The sequence below is a fragment of the Dipodomys ordii genome, unplaced genomic scaffold, assembly GCF_000151885.1.
Source record: "Dipodomys ordii isolate 6190 unplaced genomic scaffold, Dord_2.0 Scaffold128, whole genome shotgun sequence".
NCBI lineage: Eukaryota > Metazoa > Chordata > Mammalia > Rodentia > Heteromyidae > Dipodomys > Dipodomys ordii.
In genome coordinates this window covers 104,852-127,370 of record NW_012267344.1, presented here as the reverse complement: position 1 = coordinate 127,370, position 22,519 = coordinate 104,852, and the positions used below count along the sequence as shown (strand labels likewise).

General features: G+C 47.2%; 1 protein-coding gene across 1 annotated transcript in view; it reads right to left on the bottom strand.

Annotated features, from left to right (window-relative positions):
- Lars2 (leucyl-tRNA synthetase 2, mitochondrial) overlaps nt 1-19,314 on the bottom strand; it is a 59,956-nt gene extending 40,642 nt beyond the window's left edge. The window contains exons 1-5 of the mRNA XM_013030266.1: nt 19,229-19,314; nt 15,404-15,783; nt 12,201-12,329; nt 7,045-7,136; nt 5,554-5,614 (exon numbers count right to left, since the gene is read on the bottom strand). Coding sequence (XP_012885720.1) covers nt 5,554-5,614; nt 7,045-7,136; nt 12,201-12,329; nt 15,404-15,637 — 516 coding nt within the window. The 5' untranslated portion in view covers nt 15,638-15,783; nt 19,229-19,314. The remainder of the gene's footprint in view (nt 1-5,553; nt 5,615-7,044; nt 7,137-12,200; nt 12,330-15,403; nt 15,784-19,228) is intronic.
- Nucleotides 19,315-22,519: the final 3,205 nt, after the last annotated feature.

Here is a 22,519-nt window from a genome sequence, read left to right as displayed (position 1 = left end):
TCACTTCTGGCCTTTTGTGGTTAATTAAGAGTCTCATAGACTTTCCTGCTCAGCCTGGCTTTGAACTGTGATCCTCAGATCTCACCCTCCTGAGTAGCCAGGATGACAGGCGTGAGCCACCAGCACCCAGCCTTACACTTTATCTTATTCATACAAGGCCCATGTCTCTGATGAGTGTAAAAACATCACACTGACAGAGTCAGTAAAAACACTGTCCAGCCAGGCATCAGTGGCTCATGTCTGTTGTAATCCTAGCTACGCAGGAGGCTACGATCTGAGGACTGACTGCAGTTTGAAGCCAGCCCAGGGAAGAAAAATCCATGAAATTCTCATCTCCAATTAACCACCAAAAGAGCTGGAAGTGGAGCTGGGGCTCAAGTGGTAGAACACTAATCTTAAGCCAAAGAGACCCAGAGACAGTGCACAGGCCCCCAAGTTGAAGCCCCAGAACTGGCACACACAAAAATAAATGAAAACCAAAGCTGGGCGCTGGGTGACTCAAGCTTGTAATCCTACTTAGGAGGCTGAGATCTGAGCATCGTGGTTCGAGGCCAGCCTGGGCAGGAAAGTCCATGAGACTCTTATCTCCAATGAACCACCAGGGAAAAACCAGATGTGGCGTTGTGGCTCAAAGTGGTAGAGCGCTCGCCTTGAGTGAAAGAGCTCAGGGACAGTGCCCAGGCAACCGACCAAAAATAAATAAGAAGAATCATCACTGTCCATGGCTTAGGTTGGCAAGCACAGAACTGGTCCAGCTGTACATAAGGTCAACATGGCGGTCATATGTTAAAGGAGTCAGGGTTTTAACGTTGACCCCTTGGGTCAACACGCAAGCACCAAAAGACAGGTCCATCAAACCACTTCAGCTAGAGCCAAGGTACCACCTTTGTCCCATCCAGTGCCAACCAAAACTGAAATTTTGCAGGGAAAGGTTAATTTCTGACGCTGAGGGAGACCCGGTAATCCTCAGCCAGAGATCTGCTAGACGAACTGCTTTCCCTGTGAGGAATTGAAAGGGGGCAGGAAGAGTCAAAGCGCCTAGCTTGCCTGCTACACGTTGTCAAGGCAACTGGCTCCAGCCCTCGCACAGGGAAAGCTTCCTAACCATGCTTCCCGCACCGCACTTGCCTCTTTAAGTTCTTTTGGTTTTGTTCAGCTCATCTTTAAATTCCTTTCAAATGACAAAAGAAAAAGAAGGGGGAAAGAAACACATTTAAAAATATATCTATTATTCGGGAGAGCTCATTATTTTCTCCAGAGTTCAATTCTTCCTCTCCAGACATCTATAGTCTTGAACACAAATAAAAGCAGCAGGGGAGGAAGGGCCGCGGACAAAAATGGTTCACGCTGCCATCACACCAACTCTGCTATCTCTGAGAACAAACCCAGGCAGGGGGGAGAGGCAGAGACCCATAGAAATATGGATGCTGGTGGCTACTGAGATCTGAGGATTGCAGTTCGAAGCCAACCCAAGCAGGAACGTTTGTGAGACTCTTATCTCCAGTTAAATAGCAAAATATTCAAAGTAGAGCTGGGGCTCAAGTGGTAGAGCGCTAGCCTTGAGCAAAAAAAAGCAGCTCAGGGACAGCACCCAGGCCCTGAGTTCAAGCCCTAGGACTGATGACCACAGGTAATGCCCACAGCATTAACATCCAGGTATCAATGGACTCTGGGTTACAAGCAAGAAAGCTAGTAAGGCAGACAGGTGTCTTCATAGTTTAGTGACACGTACCATGGAGAGAAAGAAAGAGGATGGAGCCGTGACCCCTCTCTCCTGCATCCATGGACCCCTCCCTACGTTACAGAGTTGGAAACCGCTGGACCTCTGAGGGCCTGTCCCTTTAAAGATGCAGTCAGGTGCCTGTGGCACACAATTGTAATCCTAGCCATTCAGAAGGTGGGATCTGAGGATCAAGGTTTGAAGCCAGCCCAGGCAAGGAAGTCCACGAGACTCTCACCTGTAATTAACCACATATAAAACCTATCTAAAAAACTGGAGCCAGCTGGGTGCTGGTAGCTCATGCCTGTCATCCTAGCTACTACTCAGGAGGCTGAGATCTGAGGATCTCAGTTCAAAGCCAAGCCTGAGCAGGAAAGGCTGTGTGAGTCTTATCTCCAATTAACCACCAGAAAACCGGAAGTGGCGCAGTGGCTCAAGTGGCAGAGCACTCACCTGGAGCTAAAGAGCTCAGGGACAGCGCCTAGATCCAGAGTTCAAGCCCACAACAGACAAAAGCAAACAACAGCAACAACCAAAAAAAAACAAACCCTGGATACCAGTGGCTCACACCTGTCATCCTAGCCACTCAGGAGGCTGAGATCTGAGGATCACAGTTCAAAGCCAGCCTACGGCAGCAAAATCTGTGAGACTATCTCTGAGAAATCACTAAAAAGTCAGAAATGGAGTTGTGGCTCAAGTGGTAAAGTGCTAGCCTGGAATGAAAAAGCTAAAAGAGGGTGATTACGTCCTGAGTTCAAGCCCCAGTACTGGCATAAAAATAAACACTGCTAATGAAGACAAGAGCTGTGCAACGAAGAACCTCAGGAGATAGTCAGCTCTTGAGATTGCATTGAGGGAAAAGAAGAAAAGCTGAGTTAGTCCAAAACACTAGGTATTACCCAAGTCCTAGAACATTTCCTTTTGGTCTGATTTTTGTTTGTTTGTGTGTTTTCATCAAAGCATGGCTGGTTGGAGATTGTCTAGCGAACACCGAAGGACTTGTCTCTCCCCTCTTGGCCCAATCGTTTTATGGATCCAAAGATGGAATATGAAGGATTTGACCCCCACCTCCATCATACCAGGCACTTGCAGATGCCAGGCAAAATCCCAGGTATGTGTGGAAATGCTTGATGTACAGGCAGGGCGATCCACCTAATACTGACTATAAACCATCCACTGTGGGCCTAGCCTGTAAGGCTGTGAGTCCAGGAAAGGGTTAAGAGGTTGGAAGACTGGAGAACTAGACCTTGTGAAGGTCAGCCAGCCAAGGCAGGACAGATTCAGAGCTCTTTGAACATTAAAAGAGCTTGAGACCTTGGATAAGGAAATATTTAGCCATTCTCTGCCTGCAACTGCAATTATCCCTACCCACCTGATAGTAAACGCAAGGAATCCCTGTCTCCTTGCTCAGACCCCCCATAAAACCCTTAACTCCGCCCTCCCCCCAGGCTCCAAGCCTGCAGAAAGAGTATGCCACTTGCTGTTCCCCAATAAACAGTCCAGGCTTGTTTCCTTCCTTTCTCTTCCATTTTCCTGATACTAGTCCGAGTTGGACTGTTTTGTTTTGTTTCCTTTCTTCTTATATTTGCCTGATTTCTGGAGAGAACACTTAGGGAGTGATCTCAGTACAATCATCCAGATGATCTCCACGTGCCAGGGTGTGTTTCTATTAAGATCCGGGGCAAGCTTGGTCTAGAACAGGCTCGGGCACCAGAGCACTGGGAAGGAACTGGAGACAGGCATCGGAAACATGGGTTGGAAGGGGACCCACCACTGAGAAATCTACTCTGTCACTGTCACGAAGAACTCACAGGACTATCCCTCGAACCAGTTCATGACCATCAAGTTTGAACCGTAAGTGCAGTGTGTTACTGTACTTTGGGCCTTAAAGGCCCTCCTCCAAATGCCAATGTGGTAAAGATGCACTAGGAGAAGGTAGAGCCTTTAAGAGGTGGGGGTGAGTGGGAGGGCGTGCCCTGAAAGGGGATTATGGGATTCCAGCCACTTCCTCTTCCTTTCTTTTCCCCTTCTGTTTCTGGCCAAGAGACTCGGGCTTTTCTCCATTGACTCTCCACAAGCTTAAAAGCAACAAGTCCACCAGGTACCAGTGGCTCACACCTGTAATCCTAGCTACTGAGGAGGCTGAGATCTGAGGATCATGGTACAAAGCCAGCCTGCACAGGAAAGTCCATAAAGACTCTTATTTGCTATAAACCACCAGAAAACCCGAAGGGATGCTGTGGCTCAAAGTGGCAGAATGCTGGCCTTGCGTCAGCGACAGAACCCAGGCCCTGATGAGTTCAAGCCCCCATGACTGACCAAAAAAAAAAAAAAAGCAACAAGTCTAATCAATCATGGACTGGAACATCCAAAACCATGAGCCAACATCAACCTTTTTCTCTTCCTAAGTTGATTACCTCCGGGATTTGCTACAGTAATGGGAAGCTGGCTGAAAACAAATGCAGGTATGCATACCTTTGTTTTTATTTTAGCAGAGCTGGAGTTTGAAGCAGGGCCTTGGACGTGCTAGGCACACACTCCACCACTTGAGCCACACATACCCTGTCCCTTCTGTAATTTAGTTACTTTTCAGGTAGAGTTTCGTGGGTTTTTTTACTTGGGCTGGACAGGGCTGTAAACTTCCTATGTATATAGGATCACTGGACACACACCACAATACTTGGCTTGTGGGTTGAGATAGAGAGAGTCTCATTGACTTTTTTTTTTTGGTCCTACATAACCTCAAACCACAGTCCTCCCAAACCCTGCTTGCAGAGTGGCTGAGATTACAGGCATGCCCCACTGGGCTAGCAAGTCCATACCTTCTTCTCAGAAAGGTGCCAATTATTCCAGAAAGCATGTGCCCCACTGAGAAGCAACCGCTCTCTTCCCTCTCCCCTCACTCCACAATTTGAAGTCGCATTCCCTCCTTCCCTCTGAGCGCAAGTTCAGCTAATCGCATCCAGCTTTCTTATTTTCTTACTTTCCCTCTGCAAAGTATGATCCACACTGGCTGGAGACGAACATCTAAAAAGCGAGCGAAACACGGTGTTGTGCTAGGAGACAACATTTGATGATCATTCTGGCAAATGCACTCATTCCTGGAATAGGTGTACTTGCTTTCCAATCCATGCTCTTCATGGAAGGAAGATTAAAGAATATACTGCTCAGGAGCTGGGAGCGTTGGTTGCTATGGGGTTTCTCGCTCCCAGGAGAGGAAGGAAGAAAAGAAAATGCTATGACCTGGGTTTTAAAGCGTGGTTTTGCAGTCTGAAAGAGGAAGATAACATTCCCAAGCCATCTCATTGTTCAAACTGTTTGGGTAATTGTCGGCTGGCCATCTGCTGGATTGTCTGGTTTGTATGAGACTTTAAGATTGCTGTTGGCAAAGGGCACAGATTCACCTTTCAATGAAACCATTCCTCCACCTCCTCACGTTGCTGTTTTGCACACATCAAGCAGACTGCAAAGGTTTAATTAAAAAGGCTTGTGAGGTTTGGAGGTGGGAGGAGAGGAGGGGGGTAGAAAAGGGCTGAGAACACAACGCTGGGAGAAATGAAGGGGTAGCTCAAGTGGTAAGAGTGCTGGTTGTCAGTGGAAAAAGCCAAGCAAGAGTGTAAGTACCTGAGTTCAAGTCCCAGTACTGGCACACACATGCATGCACACACACACACACACACACACACACACATCCCAGTGGCTCACGCCTAGCTTCTATAGGGTTAGGGATGTGCTTCAAGTGGCAGATTGCCCTTCCAGCAAGTCTGAGTCCCTGAGTTCAATGCCCAACCCAACAGCCACACAAGCCTCTCCAAAAGGGAGGGCCGACTTACTCGATCCCAGCTGAAGCACAGGCCCAGGTGGTCCAGCTGACCCCTCATGTGTTCGATGTTCCTGTGAGACAGAGCCAAGTACATCTTTAGAGCTCTAGAGGTGGGTTAAACACATGACTCGACCAATCACACTTTGAGAAAGGTGGAAGAAAACTCAGCAAGTGTAGATTATAGAAAAGGACTTCGGAGTGCTGTTTGTTTTGCCCTGAACAAATCATGTTAAGTAAGGTAAGCCAGACTCAGAGAGACAAATGGCGCATGGTTTCTTTCTCTCACAAGTGAAACTAGATCGAAAACACAGCTGGCTATGATGACTTATAGGGAACTCTTAGCATTTCATACACAATCAGACTAAAGGAAGATGCTCTTAAAGGATGAGTCCAAATACTATTTATCGAAACGAATTCTAGGAAATGGAAACATAATTATTTGTTGTTGTTGTTGTTGATGATGATGATGATGATGGTGTTTGATTTGGCTTGTTTTGTCGTTTTAGGGGGCAAAGGGGCACATGAATGGAGGGAGGGTGAACAAATGCAGGCCTGTTACTCAAGAGATACTAGGTGGAAATCAACTATGTGATTTGTGGGCAGGGATGCGAGGCAGAAAATGGGGGTCAGCAAAGGAAGGAGTGACATGGTCCAAAAAGAAATGTACTTACTACCTGACTTATGAAATGTTCACTTCTCTGTATAACACCTTAATAATAACAATAAAACAATATTAAAAAAAGAACACAAAGGTGTAATACCTCTGTGCTTCTGATCATATAAAATAATATTCATCAAAGTGAATTTCAGGAAATGGAAAAAAAAAAAGAAAGAATGAGTAAAAATACCAATCCATTAGAAGGTAGTATTTGGACAGATTATAATCCGACAGAAATCACAATAGTTTTAGTTCCAGGGACTGTCAGTCTACTACCTGGCCATTCAGAAGGATAATGTCTTTGAATACAGACTTCTGGCCCCTCCAGAAATCTGTGCTCTACACAGATTTCAACCAAGCAAATACGAATGTAAAAGTGGTGAAAAGCCAAGTGCAGGAGTTCATGGCTATAATCACAGCACTCCTGAGGTAGGAGCACTCTGAGTTTGGGGGTCACCCTGAGCTCTACAGAAAGCTCCTGTCTCAAAAAACTTAATAACAAACTGGGAGCTAGCTGGGTGCCGGTGGCTCACGGTTGTAATCCTAGCTACTCAGGAATAAGATCTGAGGAAGGAGGTTCGAAGCCAGCCCAGGCAGGGAAAAAGACAATGACACTCATCTCCAATGAATCATTAGCCAGAAAACCCGAAGTGGAGCTGAGGCTCAAAGTAGTAGAGCACTAAACCTTGAGCAAAAAAGCTTAGGGTCTGGGCTCAGGCCCTGAATTCAAGCCTCATGATGGAGGAGGAGGAGGAGAAGGAAGAGGAGGAAGAGGAGGAGGATGGGGAGGAAGAGGAGGAGGAGGGGGAGGAGGGAGAGGAGGAAATGCATAGCAACACATACCTTCGGGTCCAGCTTTCTGGATGTAAATTCCTCTCTACAGCGGCATTCTCGGCAGGCAGTCCGAACGCATCCCATCCCATGGGATTGATGACCTGGTGTGGAGAGGACACAAGTCAGCCATGGTGAATCATTCAAACCCGGCAGGTGTGTCTTCTGGGCAGTCAACAGCTTCCTTAGCATACTTCTTTGCGAATCCGCTTTCTCTCCTGGGTGATTTTGAACCATGCCTTTTGGCCAGCCAGCTGGCTGCCGATGGTAGGAACATGTACAAGTAAAGCACCAACAGTAGTGATCTGATAGAGGCTCAGTCAACCAACAGGACTGTGGCTCTCTCAAGTTAACTGCAGCTCCAGTAAAGTATGGTTTCCCAGACTGGGGAGTCTGAGAAGCCCAGGATTTCCCATGATGACTGCTAAAGCTAAAACTTTCCTAGACTCCCAGGAAATAGAACCATGTTCTATATTACACATACTATTTTATGGCCTGCTTTTTCCACTGAACGTTCTACCATAGACATCAATGTAAAATATTCAGATTTGAAGCTGGGTGCTTGTGGTTCACCCCAGTAATCCTAACTACTCAGGAAGCTGAGATCTAAGGGTCACAGTCAGAAGCCAGCTCAGACAGGAAAGCTGGTGAGACTCTTATCTCCAATTAACTAATAAAAAAGCCAGAAGTGGAGCTGTGGCTCAGGTGATAGAGCACTAGCCTTGAGCACAAAAGTTCAAGGACAGTCCCAGGCCTTGAATTCAAGTTCCAGGATAGACACACAAAAAATTAAAAATAATAATAAAATTTGAATTTATGTATGCCTTTCAAAGAAACAGTCTAGCTGGGTGCTGGTGGCTCACATCAGGAATCCTAGCTACTCAGGAGGCTGAGATCTGAGGATTGTGGTTCAAAGTCAGCCAGGGCATGGAAAAGCTATGAGCTTCTTTATCTCCAAAGAAAACCTGAAAAACCAGAACACCCAAAGTGGAGCTGTGGCTCAAAGTGGTAGAGGACTACCCTTCAGTAACAAAGCTCAGGGACAGCTTTCAGACCCTGATTTCAATCTCCATGACAGACAGAAGGAAAAAAAAAAAGCAAAAGAAGGAAAACGCCTAATATTCCCTGAAAAGATCAGATTTATGCAATTTTAGGAACCTGAGCAGATATATACCAGTCTAGCTGAGACCTGAAATGCAGCAGAGCCCAAATGAATGAGACTCAAAGTATCTCATTCATCCCCTACCCTACCCCCTACTCCACAACTTCAAAGCATGGACTGCCAATCCTAACTCCCCTCTCCATAGGCCTGGATCCTTCTCCATGCTTTATCTGGAGCTAGACAGGGTGCTGAACAGGAAGAAACACTTTCTCTTTCTCTCTCTCTCAATAGGGAGCTCTGGGCCTCCAGATGACTCCGCCCCTATCTTGTGATGCTGGAAAGGCAGAATGAGAGATGGAGAGAGGACACTAACAAAGCTTCAAGACCAGGTCCCAGCCTTCAGAGGGCCTATGACATTTTTCTCAGACCCTTTATGCCAGGATCTATACACACACAACACACATACAAAAATAATACACACACACACACACACACACACACACACACAATAACCTCCCTTTTTTTGCTGAAGCTGATCTAGGCTGGGTATTAGTCCTTGACAGCCAAGAAGTCTGATTAAAACAAACATCCAAGCCCGGCGCTGGTGGCTCAAGCCTGTAATCCTAGCTACTTAGGAGGATCTCGGTTCAAAGCCAGCCCAGGCAGGAAAGTCGTGAGACTCTTATCTCCAATAAACCACTAGAAAACCGGAAGTGGTTCTGTGGCTCAAGTGGTAGAGTGCTAGCCTTGAGCTGAAAAGCTAAGGGATAGTGCCCAGGCCCAGAATTCAAGCCCCATGACTGACCAAAAAAAAAAAAAAAATCCGAAGCTGAGCATTAGTGGCTCACGCCTGTCATCTTAGCTACTTAAAAGGTTGAGATCTGAGGATCTTGGTTTGAAGCCAGCCAGGGCAGGGAAGTCTATGAGACTCTTTTAGCTCCAATTAACTACTAAAAAGACAGAAACAGGGCTGTGCCTTAAAGTGGTAGACCATTTACCTGGAGCACAAAAACTTAGGGACAGTGCCCAGGCCCTGAGTTCAAGCCCCAGGATCAGGACCTGGGCACTGTCCCTGAACCTCTTTGTCCTCAAGGCTAACGCTCCACCACTTGAGCGATAGCACCACTTCCAGTTTTTGAGTGGTTAATTGGAGATAAGGGTCTCTTGGGGACTTTTCTGCCTGGGCTGGCTTTGAACTGTGATCCTCAGATCTCAGCCTCCTGGGTAGGATTACAGGCGTGAGCCAACTGACACCTGGCCTTCTTCCATACTTGCCTGGACCACCCCTGAGCTCAGCTTTCTGCTGGCTGCTGCTTTGGCGGAATAATGTACCTGTTGTATAACTGCTCTGTAGAAAGGGGAAAACTTAATTACTAATCAGTGTCTTTGTCAGAGCTGTCAAAATGGTACCAAGTCAATGTTTCACCCTATTAACATCATGTTATAGGGTCTGCTCACAATTTTTAAATAAAGTCAATCCAGAGAGACTATGTGGCGGTAAAAAAAAAAAAAAAAAGACAGTCTGGAGTTATATAACCTACTTGTTCATTTTTATTTTTTGTTTCCAGATGAAATCAACATGAAAAGATATTCTTAGTTTCCGTGTCATCCAAGATGTCTATCTATACACATAAAGTTAGAAAAACATCTCTAAAAAGTTTTTTAATATTTCAGATTCTTACCAAAAATAACAAAAAAGAAAAGTTGCCCTTAAAGAGAAAATAGAAAGGACTGGGGGAGGGGGGGGCTGGAGGGGTGGTTCAGTTGGCAGAGTGCTAGCCAATGAGTACAGTGATTCCCAGTTTCGGATCCTCCCCCCACATCCAGCCCCTCCCCTTTAAAAAGAAAAAAAAAGATAAGCCAGGCACCGGTGCCTTACACCTGTAATCCTAGTTATTCAAGAGGCTGAGATCTAAGGATCATGGTTCAAAGCCAGCCTAGGCAGGAAAGTCCATGAGACTCTTATCTCCAATGAACCACTCAGAAAACCGGAAGTGGTGCTGTGGCTCAAGTGGTAGAGAGCTCGCCTTGAGCTGAAGAGCTCAGGAACAGCGCCCAAGCACAGAGTTCAAGTCCAACGACAGACCGACAGACAGACAGACACACACACACATACTCTCTCTCTCTCTCTCTCCCCCCCCCCAACAGTCTGTGGGAAAGGCTTTCTATAGCTTGAACCCAGGGCCTCAGGCATGCAAGGCAAGTACTCTACCACTGAGCCACCTTCCCAGCCCATTTCTTTTTTTCTTTTTTTTTAAGTGGTTACTAGGGAATGAACTTAGGACTCCAGCTTGGTAGATGTTCTACCACTTGAGCCACACTTCCAAGTCCTCCTTGCTTTTAGTTTGTTTTTCAGATCAGGACTTATGCTCTTTTTATTTTTTTAACTTTTAAATTTCTTTCCTCCCTCTTTCTTTTTTAATTTATGTTAGTCATGGGGCTTGAATTCAGGGCCTGGGCACTATCCTGAGCTCTTTTGCTCAAGGCTAGTGCTTTATCACGTTGAGCCATAGCTCCACTTCTCTAGTGGTTTACTGTAGACAAGAGTCTCATGGACTTTCCTGCCCAGCCTGGTTTTGAACTGTGATCCTCAGATCTCAGCCTCCTGAGCAGCTAGGATTACAGGCTTGAGTCACCAGTGCCAGGCAAGTATCATGCTTTTGTCCAGGCTAGACCACCTCAATCTTCCTACCTCCATCTCCTGAGTAACTGGGATTGAAGGAATACACCACAATGCTTGGCCCTCTATTCCTTAACATCCTGGCCAGGAAGTTAAGTTCTGCTCTGTCATGTACTCTCCACCGCCACTATCAGGATTCTCTAACCTGAATTAAAACCTCCAAAATCATAAGCCAAAATAAACCTTTTCTCCTTATAAGTTGACTGCTTCATCAGATATTTGTTTTGGGTCTGGTCGTGGGGCCTGAACTCTGGGCCTGGGCGCTGTCCCTCAGCTCTTCAGCTCAAGGCTAGCGCTCTACTCCTTGAGCCACAGCGCCACCTCCGGCTTTTTTTTTCCTTTTTGCTTATGTGGTGCTGAGGAATCGAACCCAGGGCCTTAGGCATGCAAGGCAAGCGCTCTACCACTGAGCCACCTTCCCAGCCCCTGCTTCAGATATTTGTTACAGTACTAGAAAGTTGCCTGAACCTAACACACAGCATCTTTGTTCATCTTTGTCTGTTGACTTCATTCCCCTATACAATGACCGTTGATGGGTGGGCTCCTCCTGGGAAGAGAGCAATGGCACCTACATTTGTATCTGCCTACTCCCAATCCCTACCTCATCTCCATCCCTAGCATAACACCCAACACATGGCTGCTTCCCATTCATCTAGATGTGTCTTCTAGATGCAAAAAGAATAAGCCAAGCTCTTCATGCTCCTCCTCAATGTCCTTCAATCTTGATTACATTTGTTCCTTCTTTGGTAGGTGGTTCATACCTATAATCCTAACTACTCAGGAGACTGAGATCTGAGGTCTGAAGCCAGACTAGGCAGGAAAATCCATGAGACTCTGATCTCCAATGAACCACCAAAAAGACAGAAGTGGAGCTGTGGCTCAAGTGGTAGAGCACCAGCTTTAAGAAAAAAAAAAAAAGCCTAACAGATAACACCCAGAGGTCAAGCACAATACTGGCATGAAATAGACAGACAGATGATAGACGGATGGATGGACAGATGGTAGGTGGATGGAGGGATGGAAGGAAGGATGGAGATAGATGGTAGATAGATAAAGGGATGGATGACGAAAGTTTGATCTTCATTTGTTCTTTTTTTTTGGGGGGGGGTCTGTTTGTGGGGCCTGAACTTTGGGCCTGGGCACTGTCCCTCAGCTCTTCAGCTCAAGGCGAGCACTCTACCACTTGAGCCACAGCGCCACTTCCAGCTTTTTTCTTTTTGCTTATGTGGTGCTGAGGAATCGAACCCAAGGCCTCAGGCATGCAAGGCAAGCGCTCTACCACTGAGCCACCTTCCCAGCCCTGATCTTCATTTGTTCTGAGCACACATTAGCCCACTATCCCAAGTAGAGCAGACAGGAGCGGCTTCAGCAGCTGTGTGCCCTTACCTGCCTGCCTCTCATTCTCTGGAAGCGTGCAATGGTGTCGCTGATGGTGTAGACACGGACGTGGCCCATGTGCAGCTTGCCAGAAGGATAAGGGAACATGGACAGCACGTAGAACTTGGGCTTTGACTTCTACAAAAAGAACAACAAAGCATACTTAGGTAAGTACTTTCTGGGAACTCTATCTGCAGGAATGAATCTTTTGGCAACTCTGCGCGTTTCTTCATTGAAAGTTTTTCCTTTTGAAAGAAGAAAACAAAAACAAGAAACAACTGTTCTCATGATGTAAATGGATGAAAAGGTTCAAAACCAAGATTGAAAGCCCAGGGTAAAGCTAAAAGATGTCCAAGATAATACAGATTAACCCTCTAAGTAGTAATTGTCCTTTTTTTTTTATTATTGTTTTCCTGTTTGTAAAGCTCCTCTTTTAGCCAGAAACTCATGGCTCACGCCTGTCATCCTAGCTACTTAGGAGGATCACAGTTCGAAGCCAGCAGAACAGGGAAATCCGTGAGACTCTTATCACCAAGAAATCAGCAAAAAAAAAAAAAAAAAGCCAGAAGTGGAGCTGTGGCTCAAGTGGTAAAGAGCCAGCCTTAGGGGTTGGGGATTTAGTTCAGTAGAAGAGCATTGTCTTGGCAATTGAGCAAGATAGGTGAGCCCTCCACTTTCCTAGAAGCGGATGGGAGTTGGGTTTTGTATATAAGAGATCTCTGAAGATGAATCCTCCCCCCCCCCCCCCCTCCCCCTCTTCCCCCCCCCCCCCCCCCCCCCCCCCCCGCCCCGCCAGACTCCCTGTGGTCTATACTGAGACCTACTGGCAACAGGGTCCCTGGGCACTGTGTTGGGGCCTCAGTTTCCCTACTGCATTGTGAGAAAGTCCCAACCAGTAGAGAGAACAGATTATTGTGTCCCAGGGCTGACAGTACAAGGTCAGGGATCTGTAACCTCCAGTTTCCCAAGCAGCAGTGGGAGAAACACAGGAGGAAAACCACCCTGGTGCTGCGGCTCGGTGATCCTGCTGCTTTTTCTCTAGGGATGTTTTGGAGGAGTGGGAAAATGCCTTGGGAGAATTCGTCGGGAGCGCTGGACCTGAAATTCCGGCACTAGGAAGGCTGAGACCAGAGGATGGGGAGTTTGAGGGGTAGCCTGAGTTATACAGCAATCTCCTATCTCCAACAATTAAAGAAAGAAAGAAAGCAAAGAAGAATGGAAAAGGGGTGGGGAAGGGAGAGGGAGGAGAGGAGGGAGGGGAGAGCAAGAGGGAGAGGAGGGGGTGGGAAGGAGGGAGGGAGGGAGGACAGAAGGAAGGGAAAGAAGGGAGAAAGGGAAGGAGAGAGGAAGGGAATTCTTTGGGAAGCAGAAAAATAAACAAAATTCTTGACGTGACATTTCTGGTTTGTTTTTCCCCTTCCTTCCTTCCATCCTTCCTTCCTTCCATCCTTCCTTCCTTCCTTTTTTCCTTCCTTTCTCTCTCTCTCTCTTTCTCTGTCTTTCTCTCTTTCTCTGTCTTTCTCTCTTTCTTTCTTTCTTTCTTTTTTTGTTGGGACCAGGGTTTGAATAGGGACCTTGAACTTGCTGGGTGTGTTTGCCAAACTTCCTGTTCGACCACTCCAGCCCTCTAGTTTTCAAGACATTGCTTTCTCTTCTTAGAATTACCTCATTTCACCGCATGAACACTCATTGTGCTATATTAGGGTAGAAAGTGACCCCCAAGCACTTTCCTTCATTAGTATCTATTTTCCCCATTAATATCTATTTAAACGTTTATTCCATGAAGATTAAAGGAAGGGCAAAATCCCATCATTCTTCATTGCCTTGCTAATTAGCCCAACTCCAAAGCTAAATTAGTAAACGATAGGCAGGGGGGAAAAAAAAAAACATTGCTGAAAGCAGAAGCAAAAACCCTTTTCAGATGCATAGTCTTATTTATTGCAGAAAAGAACCCAGCCTACTGCCTGTCCCTGTTTTCTGCTTGTCTGTGTGATTTATTTCCGCCCCCCCCACCCTCCTCGGTGACAAAGAAATGAGTTCTGTCAGCTGGGGGTGGAAAAAAAAAAAGAGAGCAGAACATGCAAGGAGTTTATGTTCTAATTGAGCAGGAATCTGATTGAAAGGGAAATTTTCATAATTGCATCAAAGCAAGAGAATGGAGGTCTTCGAGAGAAAATTAGGATTGCGAGGGATGGAGGGGGGGGGAGATTAGCTTTGCTAACTGGGTTCTATTGTTCTTCTTAGCCTGTCACTTCAGAAGGAAGACCAACATTGACTTCTCTGTGGATGGCACTCTGAAGTTGCCACTGAGCCCCCAGAGGGTAGCAGACTCAAAGATACCCACCCCCCCACCACTACACACAGGGATGACCCTTGCTTTCCTATTAGCCAGAGGGCCTTAGACAGGTTCTTCTGTTTTCTGGCCTGTGTGTTGTCTATGAATCACAAAAATAAATACATAATCAATAAAAGCTTCAGGTGAGGGCCTGGGAATGTGGCTTACTGGTAGAGTGCTTGCTTAGCACGCATGAAGCCCTGGGTTCAATTCCTCAGTAACCACATATGCAGAAAAAGCCAGATGTGGCGCTGTGGCCCAAGTGGTAGAGTGCTAGCCTTGAGCAAAAGAAACTCGGAGACAGCGGCTGGAATCTCAGTTCAGGGTTATTTTGGGAGCCAGGGAGACAGTCAATGGCAAAATGGCAGAGGGTGAAATACTCACTCAATAAGAATGGTTATTTTTGTATTGTTTGGCCAGTACCAGAACTGGAACTTATGGACTCAGCACTGTCCCTAAGATTTTTTTTTTTTTGCTCAAGGCTGATGCTCTATCTCCACCTCTGGCCTTTTTGGTGGTTAGTTGGTAGATAATTGGAGACTTTCCTGTCCACACTAGCTTCCAACTGCAATCCTCAGATCTCAGTGTCCTGAGTCTCCAACGCCATCTTTCAGTGGAACACAATTAACTCCCTTCCCCTTATCCACTCTTCTTAGGAATTAATCTTAGAAATTATTGAGTGTGGCCAGGCATGGTGGGGCATGCCTACAATCCCAGCTACTGGGGAGAGAGAAGGTTAATAGTCAGTAGCTTGCTTGGTCAAAAACAAACTCATTACTAATCATCACCATTTGGTTGAAGACCACATACTTATTTGAACAGGGCAAACCCAGCACCCAAGCCCTTTGCCTTCTCTCTTCCATTTCTGAGTACTCACATCCATTTCAGAAGTTTTCGAGGCCTGATCTTTTATCCGAGGATACCACCATTTCTCAACATCCTTTCTTGTCTGGAGTGTGTAGTCTTTCGGCCACTTCCCCGTGGCACTATAAATGCTTCGGACACAGACTGGTGTTACCCTCCTTCCCCGTTTGCTGATGGCTGTCAGAGCATGCAATTGTCTTCTCAAGAGCCAGGCAGAAGAGCCCAGCTTCTGCCAGCCAGTAGCCATTCTTCAGCAGGTAAGAGAGTCCTGGGTTCACTAGGACCTAGAATAGCAGGGAATCAGCTCAGGAACTCCTCTACTTGGCCAACACAAATCAGTGTTTCCTGCTCTAACTTCACATCCTTTCTCTTCTTCTTTTGATTATTTTTGACCTGGAAAGAATAGTTTAAAATTTCAATTGTGCTAAAACATAAACTGTGTGTGTGTGTGAATGCACCCTTGTGTGTCAGTACTGAGGCTTGAACTCAAAGACACTCTCACTTGGCTTTTTTACTTCAGGCTGGTGTTCCCACCTTTTCTTCCAGCTTCTTGCTCATTAGAAGCAAGAATCTCATGGACTTTCGCTTCAATCTTTGATCCTCAGATCTCAGCCTTCTCTGTGGCTAGGATTACTGGCATGAGGCACTACTGACCATCTAGATAACAACCCATAAGTTGTGGCCCTTCAGGACATCCAGTTGCAATTCAAAGTCCAAACTGTGATTTTTTTCTTCAGTAGTTTCCTCCACCCGTGAATTTAGGAACCGAAGCCACTTAAGAAGTTTCATGGCTGGGCAGTAGTGGCTCACATCTGTACATTTAGCTCCACTGGATGCTGAGACCGTGGTACCAAGCCAGCCTAGGCAGGAAAGTCTGTGAGACTCTTATCTCCAATTAGCCACCACAAAAGCTAGAAGGGGAGCTGTGGCAAGTAGTAGTTAGCCTTGAGCACAAAAACTCAGGGACAGTGCCCAGGTCCCAGGACTGGCACCCCCCCTAAAAAAAAAAAAAAAAGCCTTTTCAGTGTTGGCATTTTGTAAGTAGATGTACAGAGGGAATTGTTTTCAGCCTGGCAATTCGTACCTCAATTAATACCACTTGCTTAATAAGGGTAGATATATAGACTGGGGGGGCGGGGGGTTCCTACTTACTGCACTTAGCTTTTTAAAAATAGGCAGATGGGACTATATATATTAGAGTTAGGTGAGTGAGCCGGGCACCAGTGGCTCATGATTGTAACCCTAGCCACTCAGGAGGTTGAGATCTGAGGATTGAAGTTGAAAGCCAGCCTGAGCAAGAAAGTCTATGAGATTCTTACCAACAATGAACCACCAAAACTGCTGGAAGTAAGCTGTGGTTCGAGTGGTAGAGCACTAGCTTGGGGTAAAAAAAGCTCAGGGACACACTCAGGCCCTGAGTTCAAGCCCCAGGACTGACACACACACACACACACAAAAAGACATTAGCTAAATGAGGCTGGTTTAATATCAACAATTCTTTATGACCAGCCTAAATGTAAGATGTTTTGTATAAGGAAGGCCATATCTTTTCTTTTTAGGTGGGTTTCTATATAATTAGAATTATCAATGCTGGGCAGCGGTAGCTCACGCCTGTCATCCTAGCTACTCAGGAGGCTGAGATCTGAGGATCACGGTTCAAAGCCAGCGTTGGCAGAAAAGTCAGTGAGACTCTTATCCCCAATTAACCACCAGAAAACCGGAAGTGGCGCTGTGGCTCAAATGGTAGAGTATTCACTTGAGCTGAAGAGCTGAGGGATAGCATCCAGGCCCAGAGTTCAAGCCCCACGACCGACCAAAAAAAAAAAAAAAGAATTAACTAAAGGAGTTATAGTGTTTCTGATTGGAGTTAGTCTTTTGTGAGGTCTGAGCAAAGAGACAGAGGTTACTTGAGTTCAGTACAGGGGAGGTGAAGCAAGTGTGGGATGACAATAAGGTAAGTATAGTGATAAGTATAGTGATAATTGACTCTCATGATTCGGGAGCAGAGGGGAGCAATCTTACTTCCAAGGTCTCAAGCTTTTTAATGTTTAAACAATTCTACATCTGTCTTGCCTTGATTGCTTGACCTTCTCAGGGTCCAGTTCTCAATCCTCTGTCCAGTCTCTTAACCTTTTCCTGGTCTCACAGCTCGGCCTTGGAGTTCCCTACAGGTTAGGTCCACTGTTGATTTTTTACAGCCAGGCTTAGGTTGGATTGTCCTGCCTGTGTCAAGCATATCTGTGCATTAACTGGGGTTTTGCCTGATGTCTGTAAGCACCTGGAAAAATAGGGGTGGGGGTGGGGTTAATCCTTCTTATTCTTTGGATGATACATAAATAGAATGGGCCAAGAGGGGAAAGGGAAGCCCTTCAAAAGATACCTATATAGGGGCTGGGAAGGTGGCTCAGTGGTAGAGCGCTTGCCTTGCAATGCATGAGACCATGGGTTCCATTCCTCAGCACCACATAAGCAGAAAAAGCTAGAAGTGGCGCTGTGGCTCAAGTGGTAGAGTGCTAGCCTTGAGCTGGAGAGCTGAGGGACAGCGCCCAGGCCCAGAGTTCAGGCCCCACGACTGGCCAAAAAAATAATAATAATAATAATAAAAGATACCTATATAGATGCCTGACATTTTTCTCCTAGATAGCCCTCCCTACAAATGTAAAAGTGCTCTAACCTCTTGAATAGAAATAATAGAAAATAAGCTGGACATCAGTGGGGCCCAGGCCTGTCCTCGCCTCTCAGAAGGCTGAAATCTGAAGATCACACTTCAAAGTTGGTTCAAAGGTGACTTGAAGCTAGTCAGGGCAAACAAATCCCAGACACTCATCTCCAGTTAACCAGCAAAAAAGTCAGAAGTGGAGGTGTGGCTCATGTGGTAGGGCATAGCCTGGATTGAAGAAAAAAGTCAAAGGAGAAGGTGGGGCCCTGAGTTCATGCCCTGGTACTGGTGCGCGCACATGCACGCGCGCGCGCACACACACACACACACACGTGCTAATGCCCTGTGTGATCCCAAGCAACTAACTTCCCGGTCTGAAACTCCATCCTGTGCCTCTCCGTGAGATAGAAGACTAGAGCTGGGTGACTTCTGAGAACCTGAAGTCCAGAACTTGCTGTGAACCCCAAGATTACAAGGATGCTCATGGTTGAATTCGGTCCCACCCATATCCAAGAGTCCAAGGATCCAGGGATCCAGGAATCCAGAGGCCCAGGAATCCAGGGGCCCAGGGGTCCAGGAATCCAGAGGCCCAGGAATCCAGGGGCCCAGGGGACCAGGAATCCAGGGACCCAGGGGGGATCCGGGGGCCCAGGGGCCCAGAGGTTCAGGGGTCCAGGGGCCCAGGGGGGGTCCAGGGGCCCAGGGGTTCAGGGGCTCAGGGGTCCAGGGGCCCAGTGGACCAGGGGCCCAGGGGTCCAGGGGCCCAGGAATCCAGGGGCCCAGGGGGGATCCAGGGGCCCAGAGGGGATCCAAGGGCCCAGGAATCCAGGGGCCCAGGGATCCAGGAATCCAGGAGCCCAGGGGTCCAGGGGCCCAGGAATCCAGGGGCCCAGGAATCCAGGGACCCAGGGGTCCAGGGGCCTGGGTGGGGGGGTCCAGGGGCCTGGGTGGGGGGGTCCAGGGGCCCAGGGGGGGTCCAGGGGTCCAGGGGGTATCCAGGAGCCCAGGGGGTATCCAGGAGCCCACGGGGTGTCCGTCCAGGGCCCCAGGGGTCCAGGGGCCCAGGGGCCCAGGGGCTGAGGGGCAAAGGGGTGGGTGGCCCACACCTTCCGGTTTGAGGGGCTGCAGGAAACCAAGCCAGCCTCGTTTCACGTCCCGCCGAGTCTGACAGGGTTTTACCTGCTCACAGGCCCTCGGCCTGAGGCTCCACAAAGGCTCGAACTCCCCCGAACCTTCTAAGGCGTCCACGGACCGGTCAAGTCAGCCTGGGCGCCGCCATGTTGGCAGAACAACAACTTTATTGACAGCGGCGGCGGCGGCAGTCACAGGCGACGGGGCGGGGCCTGGAGTTGAGCGACAGGCCAGTCCTGGAATCCCCGGAGCCCGTGAGACTAGCGGGGCGGGAGGAAGGGAGGGGCCAATTCTGATTTCCTCTCAGCTTACGAGGCGGGGCAAGAGGCGGGTGTGAGCGACACTAGGCCTATCCTGGATTTCGGGAGGCGGGATGAGGGGGTCGAAGGCGGGGCCTTGGGGTTCAGAAGCCAATCCTGGTTTCCTCCCAGCCCGTGGGGGTGTGGCCGAGGGTGGAGCCTAGGGTGGAGCTACAGGCCAATCCCCTGGACCACACACCTGTCAGAAACTTCATTCCCTGCCCCGCCCTCCCCATCTGCTCTGCGGCCCTGAACTTGGTCTCCAGCCCAAGATTCTCATCCTCTCTCCAGGACTTTTCTTGCAGAAGTAAACTTTGTCTAAGAGGTTAAATGATTACAATTGCAATTGTAGCTAATGCAGGAGGGCTGTTAAGTTTAATGGCACTAGGTTAAACTAGACAGTGAGCTAGTGTGGGGGTGGTGGGGGGTAGGTGGAGACCGGGGTTCAAATCCCAATGCCTAGGTTTTGGGAAAGCCGGCTGATGGACAGTCACTAACCAGGTGACCTAGCTGACTTTCTACTCTTCTTTCTTCTTATTTATTTGTGTGTCAGGGGGAAGTGTGTGTGTGTGTTGCGGGGGAGGGGGGCAGTATTTGTGTGTCTGTCTGTCTGTCTGTCTGTCCTGGGTCTTGAACTCAGAGCCTGGGTGTTGTCCCTGAGCTTTTTCCTCTGGGACAGCACCCAGGCCCAGAGTGCAAGCCCCACAACTGACAAAAAAAAAAAAAAAGACTAGCACTCTACCACGTGAACCACAGCCCACTTCCAGTTTTTCTGATAATTAATTGGAGATGAGAATCTCACAGACTTTTCTGCCCCCCCTGGTTGGCTTTGAACCATGATCCCCAGATCTCAGCCTCTTGAGTATCTGGATTATGGGAGCCCCAGCTCATCTTGTTTATCAGGATACTTATAAGCCAGAAGTTTCTCTTCAAAGAATAGGCTGGGCCAAACTGGCTGGGTCTAAGATGGCTGTCTTAACAATGGCCAGACAACTTATAACTTCATGATAATCTCCTTCCTCCACTTTATTAGCTCATCCCTCCCCTTCATTTCTTCTATGCTGCTAGTATAATCTGCTAGCCCCTTAGAATTGAGAAGTTAGCCAGGGGGTGCTCACATCTGTAATCCCAGAGACAGCCCACATCTGTAAAACTAACTACTCAAGAGGCTCAGATATGGGTTCAAAGACAGCTGAGGGAAGGAATGTCCATAGAACTCTTTATCTCCAACAAACCACCAAAGAGCCAGAAATGAAGTTCTATCTAAAGTGGTAGAGAGCCAGCCTGGAGTGGAAAAGCTAAGGGAAAACACCCAGGCCCTGAATTAAAGCCCCAGTATTGGTGCACATGTGTACATGCACACACATACACACACACACACATACACATACACACACAGTGAGGTTGATTTGTGAGTTTGTCATCCATTTCTCCTATTCTTGGCTAAGAATAAAAGTTTTTTTCACTACACTTGGGTTCAGATTGCTATAGGTTCCATAACTCTGGGAAGATAGAAAAGTCAAATTAGGAGGTAAAAAGTCCTAGTAGTAATACTGGAAATATTGCTGTGTTAACCAATTATGTGTACATAATTTGAACACCCTTTTCTCTACTGCATCTCTACGTTTATTTCAGGTCAAAGCATTTTCCTCTTTTTTTTTTTTTTGTCAGTTGTGGGCCTTGAACTCTGGGCTGGGCGCTGTCCCTCAGCTCTTCAGCTCAAGGCAAGTGCTCTACTACTTGAGCCATAGTGCCACTTCCAGTTTTCTGAGTGGTTTATTGGAGATAAGAGTCTCATGGAGTCTCACTGACTTTCCTGCTGGGGCTGGCTGTGAACCTCAATCCTCAGATCTCAGCCTACTGAGTAGCTAGGATTACAGGCGTGAGCTACCAGTACCCGACCAGCATTTTCCTCATATGAATTAAAGTTGACATTGACATTTCCAAAATATTCTTTCAAGTGGAATTTTTCCGAACTGTCATTTGCTTTACTGAAAAGTTACTATTTTTACATCAAAGAAGAAAGTGGCAAGAAAGTAAGTTCTTTCATTCTTTTTTTTTTGGTCGGTCATGGGGCTTGAACTCTGGCTCTGGGCACTGTTCCTGAGTTCTTCAGCTCAAGGTGAGCACTCTACCACTTGAGCCACAGCACCACTTCTGGTTTTCTAGTGGTTTATTGGAGATAAGAGTCTTACAGACTTTGCTGCTCGGGCTGGCTTTGAACCGTGATCCTCAGATCTCAGCCTCCTGAGTAGCTAGGATTACAGGCGTGAGCCACCAGCGCCCTGCCAGTTCTTTCATTCTTACAGAGCTTGCTGCATATGGTACATTATTAAATGAAAGAGACAAGTTGCTGGGCAGTATAGAATGGTATAATGTTTTTATTCATTTTTATAGAAAATAAACACATTTTGTTAGCATAAACATGAGGGGAAAACCTGAGAAAGTAATGTATTCTAAAGTATTTCCTGAACTTACTTTATCAGAAAGATGGCATACTCATGTAATTTCTTCTTCTTCATTATTATTATTATTTTGCCAGTCCTGGGGCTTGATCTCAGGGCCTGGGCGCCATCCCTGAGCCTCTCTGTGCTCAAGGTTAGCGCTCTACCACTTGAGCCACAGCACTACTTCGAATTTTCATGATAAGAGTCTCATGGACTTTTCTGCCCAGGCTGGCTTTGAACCACGACCCTCAGATCTCAGCTTCCTGAGTAGTTAGGAATACAGACATGAGCCACTGGTGCCTGGCTTCTCTGTAGGATTCTTTTCTCTTAATTAACCACCAAAAAAGGCCGGAAGTGGAATTGTGGTTCAAGTGGTAGAGTGCTAGCCTTGAGTGGAAAAGGTAAAGGAGGAAGAGGAGGAGCGGGAGGAGGAAGGGCAGGAGAGGAAGAAGGAAGAGGAGGAAGAGAGGAGGTAGAAGAAGAAAGAAGGGGGGGGGAGGAGGAGAAGGAAGAAAAAGAAGAAATCCTAGAGTCCTTGGGCTCCCTAAGTCACAGCAAGCTGAGACATCTTTGATTTCTTTTTTTTTTTTTTT